General features: G+C 39.5%; 2 protein-coding genes across 2 annotated transcripts; both read left to right on the top strand.

Annotated features, from left to right (window-relative positions):
* Positions 1–952: 952 nt before the first annotated feature.
* LOC309328444 (vomeronasal type-2 receptor 26-like) lies at positions 953–7,085 on the top strand (the record flags this gene model as incomplete). Its single annotated transcript, XM_081838440.1, has 4 exons — positions 953–1,510; positions 3,212–3,439; positions 3,847–3,973; positions 6,122–7,085. The coding sequence occupies 4 exons, from the start codon at positions 953–955 to the stop codon at positions 7,021–7,023; spliced, it is 1,815 nt and encodes a 604-aa protein (XP_081694566.1). The 3' UTR covers positions 7,024–7,085.
* An 11,264-nt stretch (positions 7,086–18,349) lies between these two features.
* Positions 18,350–25,470, top strand: LOC309327701 (vomeronasal type-2 receptor 26-like; the record flags this gene model as incomplete). The annotated part of the gene is made up of 4 exons (XM_081837097.1): positions 18,350–19,186; positions 20,414–20,641; positions 21,042–21,168; positions 24,569–25,470. The coding sequence occupies 4 exons, from the start codon at positions 18,350–18,352 to the stop codon at positions 25,468–25,470; spliced, it is 2,094 nt and encodes a 697-aa protein (XP_081693223.1).
* Positions 25,471–26,470: the final 1,000 nt, after the last annotated feature.

Genomic DNA, 26,470 nt, shown 5'->3' with positions numbered 1-26,470 from the left:
TGGGTGAATTGGAAAAAATCACATGGACACCCCACTTACTGTTTCTAATGCTCCTAGTTGTTGATTCTTTTTACTTTCTATATTGTTCATGGAAAGCATTCTTAATCGATAGGGCACCATTTAAAACCTTTGGGGGCGCATTCATACCAACCGTGAACTGACAATCTGTATGCATAGGCTGGGGACCCGCTTTATAAAGCAGAGCCTGGCTTTCATTGAAGCAACACCATAAAGTTCAAAAGCTAATTAAGATGGTTTTATCAGAGGAGGAATTGGAAGCACTGCCCATCAGGCGATTAACAATGCTGTGATAAGCTTTAAAGAAAATTTGGGTGGTGGCTGATGCAGATTGAGATCCTTGTGTGAATAGAGATAGTGCCTTTATCCCTTAGCTCTCCACGTCAGTATTGATCAGAATAAACTCCCCTGGATTTGCAATTTCATCATTAGTCACTCAGGTAGTACAGTTGAGAAATAAAATGTTTGCTGCTTTGAATAATGCATTATTTATATGGATGCCCAAATGCAAATACCAAGTGCATTTGACTTTGCATAAAACTGCTATATTAATGGAGGGTGTTTCTCTCTCTCTCTCTCTCTCTCTCTCTCTCTCTGTCTGTCTGTCTGTCTCTCCAAACTATCTCTTTAGCTCATATATGGCCCCACTCCGGTGATGAATGCTAAAATCCCAGGACTAACTTTCTACCAGATGGCCCCCCCAGAAACCCACCAGTTTTCAGGGATGCTTTCTTTGCTTCTGCATTTCAAGTGGACGTGGATTGGGGTCGCTGTGGTTGACAATGACAATGGAGAAAGATTTATACAAAAGGTGCTCCCGCTTTTTTCAAACAGAGGTATTTGTTTTGCCTTTCTGGAAAGAATCCCCAAGTTTAATTTTCTCACTGCAGGATTCACCCTGATGCAACAGGGGGCTAAAATATATGATATAGTGATGGGTAGCAAAGCCAATGTTGTGGTGGCCTATGGAGAAGCTTCGACCACTATATTTTTGAGATGGCTTCCATATCTATCAATTCTTGGGAGCACAAAAACAAACATAAAAGGTAAAGTATGGATATCAACAGCCCAAGTGGAGTTTATTTCTGTGGCCTTTCAGCGGAATTGGGATGCAACAATATTCAATGGTGCCATAACCTTCAGAATTCACTCCAATGATCTACCAGGATTTCATAAATACATTGAGGACAGAAACCCCTTCAATGCAGAAGGTGATGATTTCATCTGGGATTTCTGGCAAAATGTGTTTGTCTGTGTATTTCCCCATCGCATTCTGGATGAAGTGGTGGGGGATATCTGCACAGGAATGGAGAATTTAGAGAACCTTCCTGCATCTCTCTTTGAAATGACAGTGCAAGGTCTAAGCTACAGTATCTACAATGCTGTCTTTGCCATGGCCCATGCTTTACATACCCTGTCCTTAGCAATACACAAACGCTCACAAATGGTGAGCAGAGAGAGACAGAAGCTTCAGAAACAGCAGTTTTGGCAGGTAAGGGGCAAAAAAATTCATACGTTGCATGGAATATATCCTAGGTGTTCAATTTCTCTAACTACTAACCATTTTGTCCTCCTCCCTGTTCTCCCTGGCACCTAGAAATGATAGATTACCTATCATGCAAGCTACCATCCTGCTTTCCTCACTGTCTGCAAACTGAATTTTAATAATACTTTCCAGAGATATACTTACATAATTGTGTTACAGTATGGAAAACACAGAAACTTGATTTGGGAATCTTTCAAGTTTAGCACACTACTCCTTGTTGTTTCTGAACAGTGTATATGTGAGCAATTCAGCTGATTTTTGTAGCATCCCTGTTTGCAATATCTGGGTCCTAAAGGGTGATTGTATCTTCCTTCAGTCTTGTACTTCATAACTGTCCAAGTTTGCTTGATGGGACAGTACACTTTCCGCATTGTACTCTACATACATACATTGTTCATGCACAGATGCACAGAAAGACATTTATTTTCTACTTTATGTACCTATTGACACACCCATCCAATTCTCAATTATGATCTCTTTCACTAAAATATGATGCTGGGAGGAATTGACACTTCCCTCTCCACCTGAAGCTTGTCGAACAAATAGGATTCCCTCCCCGACCCCATACATACATACACACAAACACACACACACCCCTTAGCCTACACCTTAGCAGGGCTAATGGGGAGTGGAATATAGGGAACAATGCAGGCCATATGTGAAATGAGATCCTCCTTAATGAGGGTCCTGGTTGCATGGGCCCCTAAGGCACCCCCACTGGGAGAGTTGTTGCCGGGCGTGGCCCAAGCCTTAACCATTGGGCCCCAGAGTTGTGCCAGGCTGTTTGGGCCAATTGGGGTGGTTGGCATGATTCTTGGGGCCTATAAAAGTGGTAGCGCAGTGTAACTGGGGGAACTTACATCGCGCTGCCAAACACCCGCCCTCCCTAATTTAAGGTGCTGCTGCTTTGGCCTTGCTTTGGATTGGGTCGCCTGCTTTGGAATAGGGGCTGGGTAGGAATTTTTTTCATTTGGAAGATTGGATGTATAAGGGTATTCCGGGATAGGAATCTGGGGGTCCTGGATCCCGTCCAAAGTCCACTTGAGGGCCTAGGGCCATGAGAGGACCACAGGAACCCCAGGGTGAGCTTTGGTTGGTCTTCATCAATGTTGCTCCCTTGTTTGGTGTTTACCCTTTCAGACCTCCAGTCAGAGAGGCAGGAATCAGTTATAGTCTGTTGCCAATGCCTAAGCCAACACCGCTCAACTTGCTGTAATCAACAGAATTGCAGCCTAAATTTTGCCCAATAATTTAAACTAAAATTACGAGTCAGTGTGAAGTTATTTTCAGGGGAAGGGCTTGGGGGCCTCGAAGCGCAACCGCAAAAAAGCTACATGTATGTTCAGGCAGCGAGGCTACACTCTTTGCACTAGATCTCTCTTTGAAACATTCAGATCCACCCTCTTCTAAATAAAATAAAAAAATTCCTTCCAGTAGCACCTTAAAGACCAACTGAGTTAGTTCTAGGTATGAGCTTTCGTGTGCATGCACACTTCTTCAGATACACTGAAACAGAAGTCACCGGACCTTTCTATATAGTGAGAAGGTGGGGAGGGGTATTACTCAGAAGGGTGGTGGGAATGGGTGATTGGCAGATAGCTGCGATCTTCTCTCTTTTCATTCTAGCTTGCCTTCTCTCTTTTCTAGCTTCATCATTTTCTGAGAGGTGTCTCATTTAACAACAGTGCTGGAGACACAGTGTCCTTCAATCAGAATGGGGAGATAATATCTACCTTGGATGTTATCAACTGGGTTATTTCCTCCAACCAGTCCTTTCATAGGGTAAAAATTGGGAGGATGGATCCTGAGGCTCCTCCAGACCAAGCCTTCACCCTTCATGAAGATGCCATAACATGGCATGGATGGTTTAATCAGGTGGAGTCACATTCTTAGCTAATTCAAAAGAGATTAATTTTTCAATGAGCAATTGTTCTGTGTTTTGATGTCTAAGATAATGTTCACTGGAGAATCAGAAAACTTACAAAATACTCTTTCTTTCTTTTTTAGTGGATGTAAATTCATATATTTGTCCAGGATAAAATTGTGCACACTTTCTATCCCAAAGGGATATAATATCATGCAATCTGGTAAAATATGTATAATATCTCCTTTGTATTCATTGTTTTAATACAGACTATGATGAATTACTTTCTGCAGAGCTGATCCACGCCTTAGTGAATTGCTGTGACAATTTAGCAACATAGGGAAGGTCTCCAGAACCTGACTGATTCCAAATGCATTATTCTCATGAATATCATGTTTCTCCTTCATTCACTGATTAGGTTCGGCCTCTTTCTGTCTGTACTGAGAGTTGTCACGCAGGATCAAGGAAGAAAGTGAAGGAAGGAGAACCATTTTGCTGCTATGATTGCATCCCATGCCCAGAGGGAAAGATTTCAAACCAGAAAGGTAAGAGAAATACACAGAAATTTGGTGCAGATGCAGTACTTCCATTGAGTTTCCCTTAAAATGAATGGGACAAATTAAGTTATGACTAACTGGTCCACTTGCTTTCAAGGGGACCAACTGTTACTCTCTTAGGATACTTCCAAGCAATCTCTTTATTAAGCCTTAATCCTGATTTGTGTGCTCAGTGTTTACATGCCATTTGTTAGAGAAAAAACAGAACCAGCTGTTTATTGTGTACTCATTCTGCTTAGTTTGTGCAAATGTTAGAAAAGGTTGCATCAAGCAAATTTACCATATTTTTCCGTGTATAAGACAAGGATTTTTGCTTTTAAAAAATAGTAAAAAATTGGGGGTCATCTTGTACACGGAACATGGGCATCCTGGAGGATTTGTTAAACTCTTTAAGCATATGACCAGGATTTTTGCTTGGGTGGGCTGAGGCGGTCCCTCCTGCTGCCATCCCCCTCTGGGCTGCATGCTAATGACTGCCTCGCCTCCTGAAGCCCCTGCTGGCTTGACCACCGGAACAAGAGCAGCTGGCACCGCCACCACTGAGAGCTGCCTCAGCTACCTCTCCTTGCCCTTCTTTCCTTTTTTTCTCGCTTCCCCTCTCAAACTACCGCCCTGCCCCATGCCCGCTCCCCACCTTCCTCAGCTCAGTTTGCTCGAATACATAGCCCAGCACAGAGTGAGTGCTGCCTTCCCCTAGCTCTTCCTCGGTATCCTACTTGGGAGCCTCCTTCCCTTCACTTCCCCTGGAGGTGATTGCCTCAAAAAAAGATAAACACAGATCATCCAGATTTTCACCTCTATTTTGGGGTTGTTGTTTTCTTAATTTTGGGTTCAAAAGATAAGGGTAGTCTTATACATGGGGGCATCTTATACATGGAAAAATATTGTAATCTCAAACTTTCCAGTGTACTTCCTAATCACTTTCCATGTTTTAAAAAGTCTGTGCTTTTTGAGCTGGCGTATTCTTGTGCAAGAGCTCCAAATCCAATTTAATGGCAGAACTTGAATTTGCATATATGTGATTGAATCCCACACCCAAATAATGTTAGTCTTGTTGCACCCTATATATTCAGTAACCATGCATATTTAGTCACTACCTCATCTTTTCCTTTGAGATCTCTCCAACTTAATTATGCAAGCAGCTACCAATTCCTTTTTCACAAGGATGGGATAAATTTAGCATGCCTTTCTTATCATACCTGGCTTAACACATGACGGCATGTCATCTTAGGGAATGAAACTTAATTTCTTCAGTAAAAACAAGTTTTCAGGTGTCAGGAATTCAAATCTGCTACAGTGGACCCTCTGTTTTAGAGAGTCTCGGAAGCCGAATGTTTCGGAAGCCGAATGACAAAAACCCGGAAATAATTGCTTCCATTTTTGAACGTGCCTCAGAATTCAAACAGCTTCCGCTGCATGTTTTTCAATTTTCTCAATGGATTTTGCAGACCACCCATTGCTCCTCAGTTTTCGAACGTTTCAGAAGTAAAACGGTCTCCTGGAGCAGATTACATTCGAAAACCAGGGTTCCACTATATTATCTTGGTGACTGAACAGTAATTAGCTTGCTAAGTCTACATTTGATTAAGAAGCATATATACTGCTTTCGGAAAATCAAAGAATTTTAATTTTATCTTCTGAATATGTCAAGTACAGTGGTACCTCTGGTTACATACGCTTCAGGTTACATACGCTTCAGGTTACAGTCTCCGCTAACCCAGAAATAGTACCTCGAGTTAAGAACTTTGCTTCAGGATGAGAACAGAAATCATGCTCCAGCGGTGAGGCAGCAACAGGAGGCTCCATTAGCTAAAATGTGCTTCAGGTTAAGAACAGTTTCAGGATAAGAACAGACCTCCGGAACAAATTAAGTACTTAACCCGAGGTGCCACTGTAATGCTAAATAACAATAATAAAATTAAATAAGTTCTGTAAATAATATTAATATATAATATAACTGGAAGTACTTGAAAGTCATTTTTAATGAATTTATGTATTTCTAAAAATCATTTTACTTTGAGAATATTAATGTAACCAAAATATCTTTTGAATTACCATGTTGCAGCTTTTGAGCATCCCTCAATGTTGATGGATGGAATGTGTATTAAATGGGGACTGTACCTTTCTTTTTTCCAGATATGAGTAACTGTGATAAATGCTCAGACAAAGACTATCCAAGCAAGAACCAAGATGCATGTATTCCCAAGGATATAAGCTTCTTGTCTTATGAAGAACCTTTGGGCATCAGTTTAGTCTGCTTTTCGCTTTCATTTTCTCTGATCACAGCTCTGGTGCTGGGTACATTTGTGAAGCACCATGACACTCCCATAGTCATTGCAAACAACAGGAACCTCACCTACACTCTCCTCATTTCTCTCCTGTTCTGCTTCCTATGTGCATTGCTATTTATAGGCCAACCTCAGAAGCTGACATGTCTCCTCCGACAAACCGCTTTTGGCATCATCTTCTCAGTGGCTGTTTCTTGTGTATTGGCAAAAACCATCACTGTGGTTCTAGCTTTCATGGCCACCAAACCTGGATCCCGGATGAGGAAATGGGTGGGGAAGGGACTGGCCAATACCATTGTCCTTTGTTGCTCCTTTGTCCAGGCAGGGATCTGTATTGTGTGGCTAGCAACCTTTCCCCCATTTCCAGATGTTGACAGTTACTCAGTGGCTAAAGAAATTATACTAGAATGCAATGAGGGGTCTGTGATGATGTTTTATGTTGTTCTGAGCTATATGGGCTTCCTGGCAATTATTAGTTTCATTGTTGCTTTCCTGGCCAGGAAATTACCTGACAGCTTCAATGAAGCCAAGTTCATCAGTTTCAGCATGTTGGTCTTTTGCAGTGTTTGGCTATCCTTTATTCCATCCTACCTGAGCACCAAGGGAAAATACATGGTTGCTGTGGAGATCTTCTCTATCTTAGCCTCTGGTGCTGGACTGCTGGGTTGCATCTTTTCCCCTAAATGTTATATTATTGTGTTCAGGCCTCAGCTGAACAACAGGGAGCAGCTTATGAGGAAGAAAAACTAAAGAAAAAGAAAGAAAGAAAGAAAGAAAGAAAGAAAGAAAGAAAGAAAGAAAGAAAGAAAGAAAGAAAATATGTCCTTTGCTCATCATAACGGAGTGTATGTGTGTACGTTTCTTTCTGTATATGCAGTAGAATATTTGTACATACATATTAAGCCTTCTACACATTTCACTGTTGTTCAATTCTCCTTGGCTGGAAAAAAAATCACTTGGCATTTACAAAAGCACTGAAACGCTCCTTCCTTAAAAACTACAGTTGCATTACTCAAATCTAGATGGAAGCAACAAATCCTTCGGGGGTGGAGTGCGGAAAGGAATGGCAGGCATCAGAGCTTTGTGCAATAGGGATTTCAAAGAGCCCCATGTTGCCCTTGGGCAGTACATGCCTTTTTTTGGTATGTTAATACCAAATGGCCAAAATAAGCAGGACTGGAGCTGGTGAAAGATGAGGCTAATCATGCTGGTTGCAAGGTTTTAGAAACTGTAGTTAACAGTTATGAATTAGTATTAAGTGTGATCTCTGCCAGTGGTTTTACTCAGGATTTTTACTATCAATAATAATTATTTTTATTTATTTATTTACATTATTTATATTATTTATACTCGGGGGGGGGGGAAGCATTCTCTGAAGCCATGGCTTGCTATTGCTCATGGCTTGCTATTTGCTCATGTGGTTTGATTTTGCCTGTGAATTCAGAACTCAGATCAATGATGGTTGCTTCCTAGCCTAATGATACCTACAAAGTTGCAAAAGAATAAGACATGAACAGCTAGGAAGAAGGAAAAAAACAAATGTCAGAAAAACAAACTTGGATGTGGGGGGTACGTCCAGACTTGTGTTCTGCACATTTAGTATGAAGAGTCACATAAATGAAGCACAAAGCTGTTTTGACATGAGTATTTTGTTGGCAAAAGAAAACCCATCAGTTTGATTTGATGCTGAAATCATTGGGGCCACTGCCTCCTGAGCATAAATCTCCAACTATTATCTGCTTATCTGCTTTTGTTGCACTTTATAAAGTTTGCAAAGGATATTCTCTTTTACTTACTGAATCCTTTATGCTTTCTATAAATTAAACATATTATACAATGATGTGTTTGTTATTTGAATTTTTATTCCCCATTTTTCTCTCCCCTACGCCCAATAATTTGGCTTCTGTTAATTTGGTTTAGTTTTCACGAGTTATTCTTCAGCTGTATATACCCAAATTGAATTAAGATAAACCTGAACAAGAAAGGTTTTTCTGAAAAAGAAAATGCCCCCAAGTGCTTCAGAGGTCCCTGTGTCAGTTTGAGATGTTTGGCAAGAACCCTCTTCTGCTCATCTGCCTCATTCCATTTCTTAATTCAGGATTTGTAGAGTAGGGGGCAGGGTTGCACACAAATTCCTAATTTCCTATGGCTCACTGCTTGTCCTGGGTTAATTTGCACTCCATCTAAAGGAGCAGGTTCATAGCTTGGCAATACTCTTGGATATGTCTTAATCATGAAAGGGACAAATGATCTCAGTGGCTAGGAATGGCTTGTACCAGCTTGGCAATACTCTTCGATATGTCTTAATCATGAGAGGGACAAATGACCCTGCTGGCTAGGAATGGCTTCTACCAGCTTCACTTGATACACCATCTATGGCTGTATATAGATTGGAATCACTTAGCTACAGTATACAATGCATCATAGCACCATCTCCTGAGTTCTTAGAAATTGCCTAATGTAAATATCAGTTTTTCATTGATGTATAAAATATCAATTTAACAATCTTAGTAAATAGTTAATCTTGCATCCAGCTGATTTAAAGTAAATTGTGGAAATTCCTTCACATGGGGGTGTTTCTATCATGGCAAAGGGATGGGTGACAGCACAAAGGGGTCACATTGAGAAACTTTGAGTTATTGTGGCATGAAAAGTTTGTATGTTTAAAAAACTGGGGCAATGCTTACAAAAAGATACTGAAGCAACTTTTCTTTCTATACATTATGTTGGTAATAACATTTTTTCAGGAAGAAAAAAGTTGCTTTTCGCTCTAATGGTGGTACACAATTATCTCCAGTGTCAGTCTCTCAATCTTCTTATTACAGTCAATGATTTATGCAGTATTTCCTTTACTGGTGGTACACAATTATCTCCAGTGTCAGTCACTCAGTCTTCTTATTACAGTCAATGATTTATGCAGTATTTCCTTCACAGCCTTTTGGCTAAGATCATGGAAAACATCCAATTTGATTCATGTTGTAGGTCATTCCAATCACAATAGTCTCTTGCCATCTAACTGTGCAAAACAGATATATTTCCATTCCAATGTGACAAACATGTTTTCTTCAGCAATTCCCAGAGGAAATCCCCACATCTGAACAGGCGATTTCCTGATTCATTAATTCTGAAAAGAACCAATTTTGGTGCTCATCTAGCCCACTGTGGAATTTCAGTTGCCATGAACAAAACAAATAGCAAAGACATTGAAGAATATTACAAATATGTCTGCCACCATTTAGAGACAGAGGGGCTGGGGACCAAGAACAACCATCTGTTGTGATCTCTGATTCTTTGCACGATTGACCCTGAAGCTCAGGGCTGTGTACAGAGTGAACTGCCATTAAGGCAAGAAGTTCTGATCCCGGAGACTCTCATTATTTTACTACAGCAAACAACGGAGGAATCTGTGTTTAGATTGAAGATTTACCATTCCATAGAGGATGGTAGTTTTAGTGGTCTTGCTGCTGGCTCTGTTTCCTCACATGGCACAGGAGGCCCACACCGTTAAATGCAGGGTTCAGTATCTACACCACCCACTTCACAAGTATCATCAGCCAGGAGATTTCATCATTGGTGACATAGCTTCTCACGGTGCCTTTATTTTCAGTTCAGCAAGTTTTACTGAAGAACCCCCACCTGCATTGTCAGAAGAGCTTGCGTAAGAATGTGTATTGTGTCTGTTTTTATTTCCGTTTTGTAGTTCCATTGAGTTAAAAGGGATATCTCTGAGTAGACATGAGCAAGGATTGTGTTAATCTTCATGCAGGCTGCAGTAGCAGTTAAAATAACCAAGGGAATCTGCACAAGAAATGCAAGATGCTTTGTTGTTTTTAAAATGCATTTGTTTATTTTACTACACCATCTTTGTCCTCTTCCTTTTGATTCTTTCCTCTCACTTTTTGCTCTGTTATCCTTTGTTCCTCTTTGTTTTTTACTCATCTTGTGTTCCCCTTTCAATTTCCATTCTGTCAACTCTCATTTTGTGTTTCAGCAGTTTTCATAGACACTCCTGAGAGCAGTTTCCCTAACAGCTACAATTTTCAAAGTTCTTTGAAAAGAAAGATTTACTATGAAATTTCTCTCGCTACCCTTAACAAACAGCAGCTTCCAGGATTCTTTCTGGAAGCCAAGACTCTTTAAATGCTATCATACTATAAATGTATGGTTTTAATATGGCCTATGAAAGACTGGTCATCACATGGTTTGAAGGTTGAGCAAGGATTTGAAACTGGCCCTTCTCTTGCCAGACCAATGCCCTAATCACTGTACCATATTGAACTTTCCTCCTCGAAAATGAAGCTTCCAAACAAACATATGTAGCTCCCTTACTTATATCAAGTCAGGAAATTTGCTCTCGTAAACCAGTAATAATCTAGTACAGTGGTACCTCGGGTTAAGTACTTAATTTGTTCTGGAGGTCCTTTCTTAACCTGAAACTGTTCTTAACCTGAAGCACCACTTTAGCTAATGGGGCCTTCTGCTGCCGCCGCACCGCTGGAGCACAATTTCTGTTCTCATCCTGAAGCAAATTTCTTAACCCGAAGTACTATTTATGGGTTAGCGGATTCTGTAACCTGAAGCGTATGTAACCCAAGGTACCACTGTACTGTGGACCCAGAAGACAGTTATGCTGCCTGATATTTATGTTGCTTAAGCTATGAAGTACAACTCTTGTGACTTATGATTGGTACCATCCTACTTTCACACAGCTATCCTTCTTCTTTTATCTTCCTTCTACATCTCTGTTTCAGTTAAAGGTCATTTCAACATGCCTGGTGATGAATACTGTAGTGTAGTAAGTGTAGTAAGAATGTACGGGATTAAATGTATAGTTGAAATAGTATGACTAGATTAAAGGTATGAAATAGCTCCTTTATTCTGTTCATTTTGACAAACTTTTTTAAAAGGAATCTCACTGAGAAAGTACAGCATATGGTATTCTGAAGTTGGCATTGTGTACGTTTTTTCTTGAAGCCAACTTAAGCTAAGGACTGCCTCAGAACACATAATATCTAAACAAGATTACTATAATAAAATTCAAAGCATCATGGCCATTAAGCAAAATGCAGAAGGGAAAGAAAATGCACTATAGCGGATTTTCTGGAGAGAGCAGCTTATTCCCTCGTAACAGTTCATGGGATTGTAGTCTTGCAGTTTTATATCCACATACAAGGGAGAAAACCTCAATAAACTCAGGGAGATCAATGAACTCTTCCTTCTAAAAGATCTTTTCAAGGTGCTTGGTGGTAAGCGCTGTACTGTAGTAAAATAATGTGCTTGGTTAAATGTATCGTTGTTTGAATAAAATAGCTCTTTTATTCTGTTCATTTTGACAAAATTTCTTTAAAAAGGAATCTCACTGGGAAAGTATAGCATATGGTGTGTTCTGAAGTTGGCGTAATTTAGTAATATCATTATTTCTTTTTCTTTTTCATGCAAAAAGTCCATGACGGGTTTCCAGTCTTTGACAAATATTAACAATGACTTTTCTCTGATGAAAAATGTTAGTTTTACCAGGCATTCTTCCATTGTTGGTAATGATGGGTCCTTCAATCTTTCTACATATAAAAGTCTAGCAATGATAATCATATATTGTAATAAAATTCAATAGTCCTTTTCTAACTGTATATCCTTAAGTTCCAGCAGGAAAAGTTCTAGTTTCAATTGAAAATCAATCTTCAAAATTCTCTGTATCAAAGTATATATTTCTGATAAGTCCTCTGGACTCATTTGGGAGGAAGAATGAGATATGAATTTCATTGGGGGAGTTTTTAATGTTAGGTGTTTTATTGTGTTTTTAATATCTTGTTGGAAGCTGCCCAGAGTGACTGGGGAGTCCCAGTCAGATGGATGGATATATATATCCATATATATGAATGAATGAAACTGTGGAATATTTTCTGATCAAAAATGCAATTGTTGTTCCAGCGTGGTGCCTAAGGCTTACCAGCACATCCTGGCCTTGGCGTTTGCAGTCAAGGAGATCAATGAAAACCCTCACATCTTACCAAATCTCACCTTGGGCTTCCACATCTATGACAGTTATGTCAATGCAATTAAGACATATTATGCCACAATGCTACTTTCATCTACACTGGAGAAATTTCTCCCCAACTATATATGTGATACACAGAATAATCTGACAGCTGTCATTGGGGGTCTCGATTCCCAGACTTCCCTTCATGTCGCAACTATCTTGGATATTTATAAGATTCCACAGGTAGGACGCCTATGCCTGCTTCTGAGAGGAGTATGAAAATTTAATAGTGCTTTCATATTTTTTGTTTTTTCTAGCTTGTGTTATGCTGTTTGGAAACAGGAATGGGTGCATTGGAAAAAATCAGAACAATTATTATTTTTCTTTCTTTCCTTTGCATGTTTTATGCAGACTGAAAGCAGTTCATTAACAAATGAAAAAGTTAATGAACCTATAACTGGAACATGGTTTACATAGATTAGAAATAAATTGAGCAATATATTTTCCACATGGACATCACCGTTAATGTTTCCAATGCTCCAAGTTGTTGATTCTTTTTACTTTCTATATTGTTGATGGAAAGAATTCTTCAATAATTAATAGGGCACCATGTGAAAACTTCTTTTTTAAAAAATATTTTTAAATGATTTTTCCATGTATACTTCTAACAGTATATCTTTAACAATTTTTCATATTTCCACCCTCCTCCCCTGGACTTCCCTCATACTCCCATTTAGTTTTATTTCCATATTCATCCTGTGTATTCCCCAAAATTTCCCCAATACATATAGTCTCATTTTTTGTAGTATACAGTTGTGATTGTTTACTCAAACCCTGCCAATGAGTCCATTTCTTTATGTTGCCTCTTCATATATGTTGTAAATGGTTCCCATTCTCTTTTAAAGTTTTTGTTGTCCTTTTCATGTAATTTTTCTGTTAGTTTTGCCAGTTCTGCATATTTCATAAGTTTTCCTTGCCATTGTTCGTTGGTATTTCTTCTGTTTTCCAAGTTTGTGCCAATATAATTCTTTCCGCTGTTGTTGCATACATAAATAATTTCCAATTTTCTTTTTTTACAGCTTGGTCTAAAATTCCTAGGAGGAATGCTTCTGGTTTCTTAACAAATGTCTTTTTAAACATTTTTTTCAATTCATTATATATCATTTCCCAATATTTTCTAATCTTTTTGCATTCCCACCACATAGGATAGAGTGTACCATCTTTTTCTTTATGTTTCCAACAAGTTTTTGATCCCTTTTTATACATTTTGACCACTTTTTCTAGTGTTATATACCATCCATACATAATTTTCATATAATTCTCTTTCAATAAGATACTACTGTACCTGTAAATATTAGGTTCACCTTCCACATCTTTTCCCAATCTTCAAATTGTATATTAAGACCTAAATCCTGAGCCCACTTTATTTGTGCTGACTTTACCATTTCATTTAACATTTCCCCATAAAGTAGGAGATTGTACTTTTTTAAAGTACTTTTGTGTCGCTCTCGACTATCTCTTTTTGAAAGTTTTAAACTGTATAAGTAAAACCTTTCTTATTTTCTATCTTAAACTGTTCATTTAATTGTCTATGATGTAACCAGCTTTGTAAAAAGATCTTCAACTCCTCATATCCTTTCAGCCTTAACCCTCTTTCTGCCTCTATTAATAATTATCTGTATGTAGACCAATTTCCTCCTTTACTAAGTGGTTTTAATGCTAATACTTCCACCAGCGAGAGCCACCATGGTTCTGGAAAGTCTTTATATTTATTCCAAACTTTTATAAGCATTTTTCTTATTATATGATTATGAAATCCTTTATGTTTTTTATCTTTCCCGTACCATAAATATGAATGCCAACCACATCTATTATCATGTTCTTCCAAGTCCAGTATTTCATCTCTCTAATTTAATTCAATCCCGAATCCATGTGATGCAAGCCACTTTGTAGTATAATTTCAAGTCTGGAAGGGAGAAGCCTCCTCTATCTTTTGTATCTTTAAGTATTATATATTTTATTCTAGGCTTTTTCCTATTCCATACAAACTTAGAAATATCTTTTTGCCAGTTTCTGAAGCAGACAAGATTGGTTATTACCGATGTATTGACTGGAATAAAAATAACATATTTGGTAGTGCATTCATCTTTATTGCTGCTATCCTTCCCATCAAGGAGAGATTCATTCTACTCCAAACTTCCAAATCTTTCTTAATCTCTTGCCAAACTTTCTCATAGTTGTCTTTATACAAATTTAAGTTTTTATTAGTAAGCCAAATTCCTAAATATTTGACTTTTTTGTGAATTTCTATTCTTGTAATCTCCTGCGATTCCCTTTTCTCCAGTTCTGTCATATTTTTTGTTAGTATTTTTGTCTTTCCTTTATTTAATTTAAATTCTGCCACTCACCCAAACTCTTGTATTTTTTTCTAAAGCCTTAAGGAGACATAGTTTTGGTTCCTCAACTGTGATTACCAAGTCGTCTGCAAATGCTTTCAACGTAAATTCATTTCCCCCTGTTTTTATTCCCACAATCTGCTTGTCTGCTCTTGTTTCCGTTCAAAACCTCATGAACCAGAATGAATAATAAAGATGATAACAGACATGCTTGTCTCGTTCCTTTTTCTATTTTCAATTGGTTCGTTATCACCTGGTTAATAATTAATTTTGCACTCTGTTCTGTATATACAGCTTGTATCCCTTTTATATATTTTTCTCCATGTTCCATTTCTTCCATCACTTTCTTTATAAAATCCCAAGATATATTATCAAATGCTTTTTCCACATCTATAAATATCATTGCTTTCCCCCCTCATTTCTTACTTCTAAATACTCTATTACCTTTAAGATATTTCTCATATTATCTTTCATCTGCCTATCTGGAAGGAATCCCACTTCGTCTGGATGTATATAAACATTTAAAACAAAATAAAAAAATTCCTTCCAGTAGCACCTTAAAGACCAACTAAGTTGTTCTAGGTATGAGCTTCCGTGTGCATGCACACTTCTTCAGATACACCTATCTGTAATAAACATTTAAGACCTTTTTCAATCTAATAGCTAAAATATTAGCAAATATCTTATAATCATTGTTCAATAATGAGACAGGTCTAGAGTTTTTGACCAAGGTCAAATCTGTATCTTGTTTTGGAATCAAAGTAATATAAGCTTCCTTCCATTTTTCTGGAATTTCCCCTTCTGTTAGTACTTCACTCATTATATCTTTCATTGGATTTACAAGCTGTTCTTTAAAAATTTTATAGTACTTTGCTGATAATCTATCTGGTCCTGGTGATCTGCCCACCTTCATTTGACTTATTGCATCAGAGATTTCTTGATCTGTTACTTATGTATTTAAGAATACTCTCTCTTCTTGTTTTATCTTTGGCAGATGACTCTTTTTATTCCTGTATGTTGATTGCCTTTTCATTTCCTCTTTTGTATAAATTCTGAAAATATTTTTAAAAGACTTCCCTCATTTCTTTTGTTTTGTTTAAACTTCCCCATTGGAGTTAATTTTACCTATATGATTCACCTGTTGATTTCTCCTTAATTGCCATGCTAACAATTTTCCAGGTTTGTTTGTATGCTCAAAGAATTTTTCTTTCATTTTTTTAAACTTTCCATGCTATTTCTTCATTGATTATCATTGAATACTGTGATTGTAGTAATTTCATTGCCTGTTTTATTGATTGTTTATTTGGGTTTTTTCCTAATTCATTTTCTCTCTTTGATAAAGCAGCCAATATTTCTTTTTTTCCTTGCTTCCTTGGCTCTTTCCTCCCCAGCATTTTATTGTATAAAAAGACCTCTCATGATTGCTTTACAAGCATCCCATACAGTTTGAATTTTTGTTTCCTTGTTTAAGTTCAATTTAAAATATTCTTCTATTTTTTATATATTGTCTACTAATTATTGATTATCCAATAAATCATCATTAAGTCTCCATCTAAAAGCTCACCATTCTTCTTTTTGCATTTCCATAAACACTGGGTTATGGTCCGACAAAGTCCTTGGATCAATCTCAACTTTCCTAACTTTTAATTCTAACTCTTTAGTAATCCAAACCATCAGTTCTCACACTTCTCTCATGGACATGAGAATAGTACGTGAACTGCTTCTCCATTAAATGCCTAACTCTCCAAATGTCTACCAGGTTCAAAGTTTGGGCCATATCAAAGAAAGTTTTTGGAAGTTTCCCTTCCTTTGTCTCTTTTTTTCTAATAGTTCTGTCCATCTCTAATGATGGTACGCCATTCAAATCTCCCATTATAATGATTTTTTGATCTGCAAACCCCATCAGGTCTGTTTCTATTTTTTTTGTAAAAATCTGATTTGTTGTCATTAGGGGCATATACTCCTACCAAATATATATTCTCTCCCTGAAGTTTTATTTGAACTATTAAGATTCTCCCTTTTTCATCTTTTTTAATCAGTTTGGGCTCCAGCGCAGGTTTGATGTAAAAAACTACACCTTTTGGGGGGGTATTGTCAGCAGTAATAAAATCTATCTCTATTTTTTTATTTGTTAGGATTCTTTGGTGTCTTTTTGCTATTTGTGTCTCTTGTAAACAAATTATATCTAAATTTTATTTAATAATTAAATGTTGTACCCTATTTCTCTTGGTTTTATTATTCAGCCCATTCACATTCCAGCTCACTATTTTAATGTTTGCCATTGTCTAGTTTTCTTGAGGTAGGACTACCCCCTACTGCACCTTTCTCTTCTTTTTGTGCCAGCAATTGCATTGCCAGCCTTTGCTGTTCCAGTGGGGTTCTCCCATGCCTACCTGCTTCTTGTCTTTCTAAGTCTCTGCCTTGTTTTTCAAAAAATTCATGTGCCTGTATTTCTGTTGTGAGTCTGTATCATTTGCCTTTATATATAAATGAGAGTCCTTCCAGAAACTCCCCTCTACATAGTATGTCTGCATTTTTTAGGGGGGCCTCTGTCAAAAATTTATATTTCTGTCTTCTAATTCTTAATTTAAAAGGGATTTCCCTAAAAAATCTTGACCCTGTTATCCCCAACCTTTAGTCCCATTTCAAATCCCTTCTGGAGAATTGTTTCTTTGATTCTTTTGGTTACAAAAGTAACAAAATAATCTCCAGGCAGCCATCTCCCTCTGTCTCTCCTATTTCTGACCCCGAAACAATTCTGAATAGCCTCCGCCAGCAATTCTTTTCTTTCTCCTAGCCATTCCACTAGTATTTTTACTATATACTTCTCTAATCTCTGATCTTGTTGTTGCTCTAGTAAATTGTGTATTCTCACTGTATTTTCATCCTGCCTCAATTGTGTCATAAGAATAGAATTTTCTAGCGAGTCCAATCTACCCACAGCCCCACCCAGAATTTCCTTACATGTGTTTTGTTGTTGTTTCAATTGTGCCACCTGTTCAAGCTCCTTAAATGTTACATCCATCCTCTCTCTCTGTCATGACAGCTGGGTTGTACTTTCTTGTATTTTAACACTCATTTTTTCAAATTCCAACATCTTTTATTCAAAATCCTTCCTCTGTTGAGCAAATAGCTCCATAACAAATTCTGTCAAATCTGATTAAGGATCTGTCTTTTCAGTGTTCTCTTCCTGTGCTAAACCTCTTCTGTCTCCTTTCCCCCCATTTGAAAACTTCTTCGTGGCCCATTCATGCCAAACATGAACAATCTGTATGTATAGGCTGGGGACCTGCTTTATAAAGCAGAGCCTGGCTTTAACTGAAAACACTATAAAGTTCAAAGACTAATTAGGTTGGCTTTGTCAGAGGAGGAATTAGACACTCTGCCCGTCAGACAATTGACAATACTGTGAAAAGCTTTAACAAAAACTGGGTGGTTGCTGATGCAGACTGAGATCCTTGTGTGAATGAAGATCGTGCCTTTAGCCCTTTGCTCTCCTATCATTAGTCACTCAAGTAGCACAGTTGAGGGAAAAAATGTTTGTTGTTGTAAAGGATGCGCTATTTATATGGATGTTCAAATGCACATGTCAACTGCATTTCACCATGCATAACACAGCTATATAAATGGAGGGTGTTTTTTCTCTCTTTCTCCATTTTCCCAACAAATATCTATTTAGCTCATATATGGCCCCACTCCAGTGATGAATACTAAAATCCCAGGACTACCCTTCTACCAGATGGCCCCCCCAGAAAGCCACCAGTTTGCAGGGATTCTTTCTTTGCTTCTGCATTTCAAGTGGACGTGGATTGGGGTCGCTGTGGTTGACAATGACAATGGAGAAAGATTTGTACAAAATGTGCTCCCACTCTTTTCAAACAGAGGTATTTGTTTTGCCTTTCTAGAAACAATCCCCAAATTTAGTTTTCTCACTGAAGGATTCGCTCTGATGCAACAAGGGGCTAAAATACATGATAGAGTGATGAGTAGCAAAGCCAATGTTGTGGTGGCCTATGGAGAAGCTTCGACCACTATATTTTTGAGATGGCTTCCATATCTCTCAATGCTTGGGAGCACGAAAACGAACGTAAAAGGTAAAGTATGGATATCGACAGCCCAAGTGGAGTTCAATTCATTGGCCTTTCAGCGGGATTGGGATGCAGAAATATTCAATGGTGGTATATCCTTCAGAATTCACTCCCATGATCTACCAGGATTTCATCAATACATTAAGGACAGAAACCCTTTGAATGCAGAAGGTGATGATTTCATCTGGGATTTCTGGCAACATGCATTTGGCTGTGTATTTCCACATCGCGTTCTGGACGAAGTGGTGGGGGATATCTGCACAGGAATGGAGAATTTAGAGAACCTTCCTGCATCTCTCTTTGAAGTGATATTGCAAGGTCAAAGCTACAGCATCTACAATGCTGTCTATGCCATGGCCTATGCTTTACATACCATGTCCTTAGCAATACCCAAACACTCACAAATGGTGAGCAGAGGGAGACAGAAGCTTCAGAAGCAGCAGTTTTGGCAGGTAAGGGGCAAGAAGTCCATACATTGCATGGAATATATACTAGGTTTTGATTTCCCTAACCACTAACCATTTTGTTCTCCTCCCTGCCCTCCCTGGCAGCTAGAAAGGAAAACTAAATTTTAATAATACTTTCCACAGATATAATTACATAATTCTGTTACAGTATAGAAAACAAAGAAATGTGATTTGAGAGCCTTTCAAATTTTGCACAATACTCCTTGTTGTTTATGAACAATGTGTATGCTGGCAACTCTGCTAATTTTTGTAGCATCCCTGTTTGCAATATCTGGGTCATAATGGGTGATTGTATCTTCCTTCAGTCTTGTACTTCATAACTGTCCAAGTGTGCATGATGGGACAGTACACATTCCACATTGTACTCTACATGCATACATTGTCCAAGCACAGACGCACATCCATTTCTTTTCTCATTCTCACTATTACCCTCAATTCTCAATTATGATCTCTTTCACTAAAATATGATGCTGTCCAAGTATGCATGATGGCCAGTACACTTTCAGCATTGAACTCTACATGCATACATTGTCCATGTACAGATGCACAGAAAGACATTTATTTACTACTTTATGTACCTATTCACACACCCATTCATTCCTTTTCTCTCTCTCACTATTACCCCCAATTGTCAGTTATGATCTCATTCACTAAAATATGATGTTGGGAGGAATTAACACTTCTCTCTCCAAGACGGTGTGAGCTCTCATTGCTCGGTCCCTGTTCCTGCCCACCTAGCTGTTTGAAAGCATGTCAAATGCAAGTAGATGAATAGGTATCGCTCCGGCGGGAAGGTAAACAGTGTTTCTGTGCACTGCTCTGGTTCACCAGAAGCAGCTTAGTCATGATGGCCACATGACCTGGAAGCTGTACACTGGCTCCCTCGGCCAGTAAAGCGAGATGAGCGCTGCAACCCCAAGGTCATCCGCGACTGGACATAACGGTCAGGGGTCCCTTTACCTTTACCTCCATCTGAAGCCTGTCAAACAAATAGGATTCCCTCCCCCACCCACCCCCATACACACTTTAGACTACACCTTAGCAGTGCTAATGGGGAGTGGAGTATAGAGAACACTGCAGACCACGTGTGAGCCTAAAATAGGCTACATGTATGTTGCAGGCAGCGGGGCTACACTCTTTGCACTAGATCTCTCTTTGAAACATTCAGATCCACCCTCTTCTAAATGCTTGCCTTCTCTCTTTTCAATCTAGCTCCATCATTTTCTGAGAGGTGTCTCATTTAACAACAGTGCTGGAAACACAGTGTCCTTCAATCAGAATGGGGAGGTAATATCTACCTTGGATGTTATCAACTGGGTTATTTCCTCCAACCAGTCCTTTCATAGGATAAAAGTTGGGAGGTTGGATCCTGAGGCTCCTCCAGACCAAGCCTTCACCCTTCATGAAGATGCCATAACATGGCATGGATGGTTTAATCAGGTGGAGTCTCATTGTTAGCTAATTCAAAAGAGATTCATTTTTCAATGAGCAATTGTTCTATGCTTTGATGTCTAAGATAATGTTCACTGGAGAATCAGAAAACTTACAAAATTCTCTCTTTTTTTTAGTGGATGTAAATTCATATATTTGTCCAGGATCAAATTGTGCACACTTTCCATCCCAAAGGGGGGTAATATCATGCAATCTGGTAAAATATGTATAATATCTCCTTTGTATTCATTGTTTTAATACAGACGATGATGAATTACTCTCTGCAGAGCTGATCCACGACTTAGTGAATTGCTGTGACACTTTAGCAACATAAGGAAGGTCTCCAGAACCTGACTGATTCCAAATGCATTATTCTCATGAATATCATGTTTCTCCATTTAATGATTAGGTTCGGCCTCTTTCTGTTTGTACTGAGAGTTGTCACGCAGGATCAAGGAAGAAAGTGAAGGAAGGAGAACCATTTTGCTGCTATGATTGCATCCCATGCCCAGAGGGAAAGATTTCAAACCAGGAAGGTAAGAGAAATACAGAGAAATTTGGATCCAGATACAGTACTTCCATTGAGTTTCCCTTTAAAAGAATGGGACAAAGCCTCTCCTCCTCCCAGAGGGGAGAGGTTGTGAGCGGGAGACGATTCCCACGTTATGCAGGGGGCGCTCCGCCCCCTGCTTCAACTCCAGGGCTGGCGTGCCACGCCCCTCCCCAGTTAGGCACCCAATAGGGAAGCTCGGCAGGGGCGTGGCTTGCCGTTCAAATGCGTCCGCACCAGCCATCCCTGCCATTGCACATACATTTTCTTATGACTAACTGGTCCACTTGCTTTCAAGGGGACCAAATGTTACCCACTGAGGTTTCTTCCAAGCAATCTCTTTATTAAACCTTAATCCTAATTTGTGTGCTCAATGTTTACATGCCATTTGTTTGAGAAAAAACAGAAGCAGCTGTTTATTGTGTACTCATTCGGCTTAGTTTGTGCAAATGTTAGAAAAGGTTGCATCAAACAAATGTACCATATTTTTTCGTGTATAAGACGAGGGTTTTTGCTTTTCAAAAATAGTAAAAAAAATGGGGGTCATCTTGTACATGGAACATGGGCATCCTGGAGGATTTGTTAAACTCTTTGAGCATATGTCCAGGATTTTGGCTTGGGTGGGCTGAGTCAGTCCCTCCTGCTGCCATTCTCCCTTTCTCCTCCCCCTCCGGGCTGCATGCTAATGACTGGCTTGCCTCCTGAAGCCCCTGCTGGCTCGACCACTGGAATAAGAGCAGCTGTCACCGCCACCACGGAGAGCTGCGTCAGCTACCTCTCCCTGCCCTTCTTTCCTTTTTTTCTCGCCCTGCCCCATGCCCACTCACCACCTTCCTCAGTTTAGTTTGCTCGATGGCACAGAGTGAGTGCTGCCTTCCCATAGCTCTTCCTCGGTATCCTACTTGGGAGCCTCCTTACCTTCGCTTCCCCTGGAGGCGATTGCCCCCAAAAAGATAAACACAGATCATCCAGATTTTCACTTCTATTTTGGGGTTTGACTTCCTTAATTTTGGGTTCAAAAGAATAAGAGTAGCCTTGTACATGGGGGCACCTTATACATGGAAAAAATTGTAATCTCAAACTTTCCAGTGTACTTCCTAATCATTTTCCATGTTTTAAAAAGTCTGTGTTTTTTGAGGTGGGGTATTCTTGTGCAAGAGCTCCAAATCCACTTTAATGGCAGAACCTGAATTTGCACATACGTGATTGAGTCCCACACCCAAATAATGTTAGTCTTGATGCACCCTATATATTCAGTAAAAGGTAAAGGTACCCCTGCCCGTACGGGCCAGTCTTGACAGACTCTGGGGTTGGTGACACTTCCGGGTCACGTGGCCAGCGTGACAAAGCTGCATCTGGCGAGCCAGCGCAGCACACGGAATGCTGTTTACCTTCCCACCGGTAAGCGGTCCCTATTTATCTACTTGCACCCGGGGGTGCTTTCGAACTGCTAGGTTGGCAGGCGCTGGGACCAAGCAGCGGGAGCGCACCCCGCCGCGGGGATTCGAACCACCGACCTTTTGATCGGCAAGCCCTAGGCGCTGAGGCTTTTACCCACAGCGCCACCCGCGTCCTATTTAGTCAGTACCTCATCTTTTCCTTTGAGATCTCTCCAACTTAATTATGTAACCAGCTACCATTACTTTTTCACAAACATGGGATAAATTTAGCATGCCTTTTTTATCATACCTGGCTTAGCACATGACGGCATGTCATCTTAGTGAATGAAACTTAATTTCTTCAGTAAAAACAAGTTTTCGGGTGTCAGGAATTCAAATCTGCTACAGTGGAACCTCTGTTTTAGAGAGTCTCGGAAACCGAACGTTTCGCAAGGCGAATGCCAAAAACCCGGAAGTAATTGCTTCCATTTTCGAACGTGCCTCAGAATTCAAACAGCTTCTGCTGCATATTTTTCAATTTTCTCAATGGATTTTGCAGACCACCCATTGCTCCATAGTTTTCGAATGTTTCAGAAGTCGAACGGTCTCCTGGAGCAGATTACATTCAAAAACCAGGGTTCCACTATATTATCTTGGTGACTGAACAATAAAGACTCTCCTCCCTGAAAAAGAGGGGAGTGGTTGTGGGCGGGAGCCTGAACACCGCCCCTAGCAGGGGGCGTAGCCCCCTGCCTCCAGCTCACCTGGCTGGCACTCACGCCCCCCCGGTGGCCGTCCAACCAGGTGCCGTGGGGGGCGTGTCCAGCAGCCTTGATGCTGCAGCGTCAGCCTCTCCCCGGCCTCATTTCTCTTCGTCGTCCTGTGCGAGTCACCCACCCTCCACTCCCATTGAGTTAGGGCTTAGGTCATTGACCTTGCTATGGACCTTAGGTTGGTCGCCCCGGTTGCACGGGGGGCCTGGTAGGAGTTTTTCCATTTGGCATTAGGCTTTTTGGTTTTTTCGCCTACCTCGTAGCAATCGTCACAACTTTTGTGGTATTGGTGGGTAGGTTAGGCATTGGAATAATGTGCTGTGGTGAGTCGAAGTGCTAGGTGTGGCCATCGCCTATGCCTTCAATGTTTAGGGGTATTCCGTTAAAGGAATCTGGCAGTCGTGTATTCTGTCCGATGCCTGCTTGGCGGGAGGCCATGGCACGACCCTCGGTGACAGCAGGGGTGAGCCTATAGTTGGATTAGCATCAACAGGTGATGAACCCCTGGTGAATAAACCCACTTGTTTCGCGATCCAATGCCTAAGCCAATACCTTTTCATTGCTGTAATCAATAAAGTTGTGGCCTTTTCTAGCCCATTAACCTTATATCACGTGTCCCTGTGTCTTCTTTTCACATCGCGGTGGTCGGGTCCTCGAACCACAATTAGCTTGCTAAGTCGACATTTGATTAAAAAGCATATATACTGCTTTCAGAAAATCAAAGAATTTTAGTTTTATCTTCTGAATATGTCAAGTACAGTGGTACCTCGGGTTACATATGCTTCAGGTTACAGACTTGGCTAACCCAGAAATAGTACCTCGGGTTAAGAACTTTGCTTCAGGATGAGAACAGAAATCATGCTCTGGTGGCACGGCGGTAGCAGGAGGCTCCATTAGCTAAAGTGGTCTTCAGGTTAAGAACAGTTTCAGGTTAAGAACAGACCTCCGGAACAAATTAAATACTTAACCCGAGGTACCACTGTAATGCTAAATAATAATAATAAAATTCAATAAGTTCTGTATATAATATTAATATATAATATAACTGGAAATACTTGAAAGTCATTTTTAATGAATTTATGTATTTCTAAAAATGATTTTACTTTGGGAATGTTAACGTAACCAAAATATATTTTGAATTACCAAGTCATGTTACAGCTTTTGAGCATCCCTCAATGTTGATGTGATTGATGGAATGTGTATGAACTGGGGACTGTACCTTTCTTTTTTCCAGATATGAGTGACTGTGATAAATGCTCAGACAAAGACTATCCAAGCAAGAACCGAGATGCATGTATTCCCAAGGATATAAGCTTCTTGTCTTATGAACAACCTTTGGGCATCAGTTTAGTCTGCTTTTTGCTTTCATTTTCTCTGATCACAGCTATGGTGCTGGGTACATTTGTGAAGCACCATGACACTCCCATAGTCATTGCAAACAACAGGAACCTCACCTACACTCTCCTCATTTCTCTCCTGTTCTGCTTCCTTTGTGCATTGCTATTTATAGGCCAACCTCAGAAGCTGACATGTCTCCTCCGACAAACCGCTTTTGGCATCATCTTCTCAGTGGCTGTTTCTTGTGTATTGGCAAAAACCATCACTGTGGTTCTGGCTTTCATGGCCACCAAACCTGGATCCCGGATGAGGAGATGGGTGGGGAAGGGATTGGCCAACACCATTGTCCTTTCCTGCTCCTCTGTTCAGGCAGGGATCTGTATTGTGTGGCTAGCAACCTTTCCCCCATTTCCAGATGTAGACAGTTACTCAGTGGCTAAAGAAATTATACTAGAATGCAATGAGGGGTCTGTGGTGATGTTTTACGTTGTTCTGAGCTATATGGGCTTCCTGGCAATTATTAGTTTCATTGTTGCTTTCCTGGCCAGGAAATTACCTGACAGTTTCAATGAAGCCAAGTTCATCAGTTTCAGCATGTTGGTGTTTTGCAGTGTTTGGCTGTCCTTTATTCCATCCTACCTGGGCACCAAGGGAAAATACATGGTTGCTGTGGAGATCTTCTCTATCTTAGCCTCTGGTGCTGGACTGCTGGGATGCATCTTTTCCCCTAAATGTTATATTATTGTGTTCAGGCCTCAGCTGAACAACAGAGAGCAGCTAATAAGAAAGAAAAACTAAAATATTAAAAAAAAAAGACTGTCCTTTTCTAAACAAAAGGGTGTTTGTGCATTTTTCTCTCTGTATATACATCAAATATTTGTACATACATATAAAGACTTATACACATTTCACTGTTGTCTAATTCTCATTGGCTGGAAAAAAATCACTTAGAATCTTAAAAAGCACAGAAAAGTCCCTTCCTTAAAAACTACAGTTGCAACTTTCAAATCTAGATGAAAGCAACTAATTCTTACTCAGTCCACACTTTCTTCTTTTATCTACAAAAATAAAACCCAGTTTTTTATATATGATCAACACATCAATTATATAAGATTTCCTATAAATTTATGTTCTAATATTTACCCCATTAAATGGGAAATAATATGGAACAAGATGGCTAGAAAATTAATTCAGCAAAGATACATCTATTTCTCCCCTATTTTTAAGATAATCCTTAGGTTATATTATACCCTGGTATTTTTACCATCTATTAACTCCAATCTGTCCCCCAAATGCAGGTATTGTTGTTGTTGTTGTTGTTGTTGTTGTTGTTGTTGTTGTTGTTGTTGTTTAAAAAAACACCCCATAAAGTCACATATTTCCACTTTGGGGAGTTTGTTTTCCTAGAAATTAATTTAATTACTAAACCAGCACTGATACCATTTCCTTCATTAGCATTACTAGGGGTATGAGGTGGCCAAATATAGTTTGGATAAATAATTGATTATGTTGTTATTGATAGCGCCAGTATGGTTATCATGAGAATATGAAAATGATGAGAGGAACTAAATAATGATGTATCGTATCATCAAATCTGGTCCAAAGCTACTGCAGAATAAATAACTCAGCAATGAAGGTATAATACAGGACAAACAAACAAAAACGTTGGGGGGGGAATGTGGGCAATTAAATATATGTTCATCATTATAACGATGTTCAAATACTTCCTTTGAAATAGGCTGCAATTTGGAATGCTTAGTTACTTTTAAGTGAGAATATCATAAGACCTCGAGGACCA

Source organism: Podarcis erhardii (genome assembly GCF_964252035.2).
Source record: "Podarcis erhardii genome assembly, chromosome: 13".
Lineage (NCBI taxonomy): Eukaryota > Metazoa > Chordata > Lepidosauria > Squamata > Lacertidae > Podarcis > Podarcis erhardii.
Note: the sequence above shows the minus strand (reverse complement) of the source record. Positions and strands in the feature narration are given on the sequence as shown.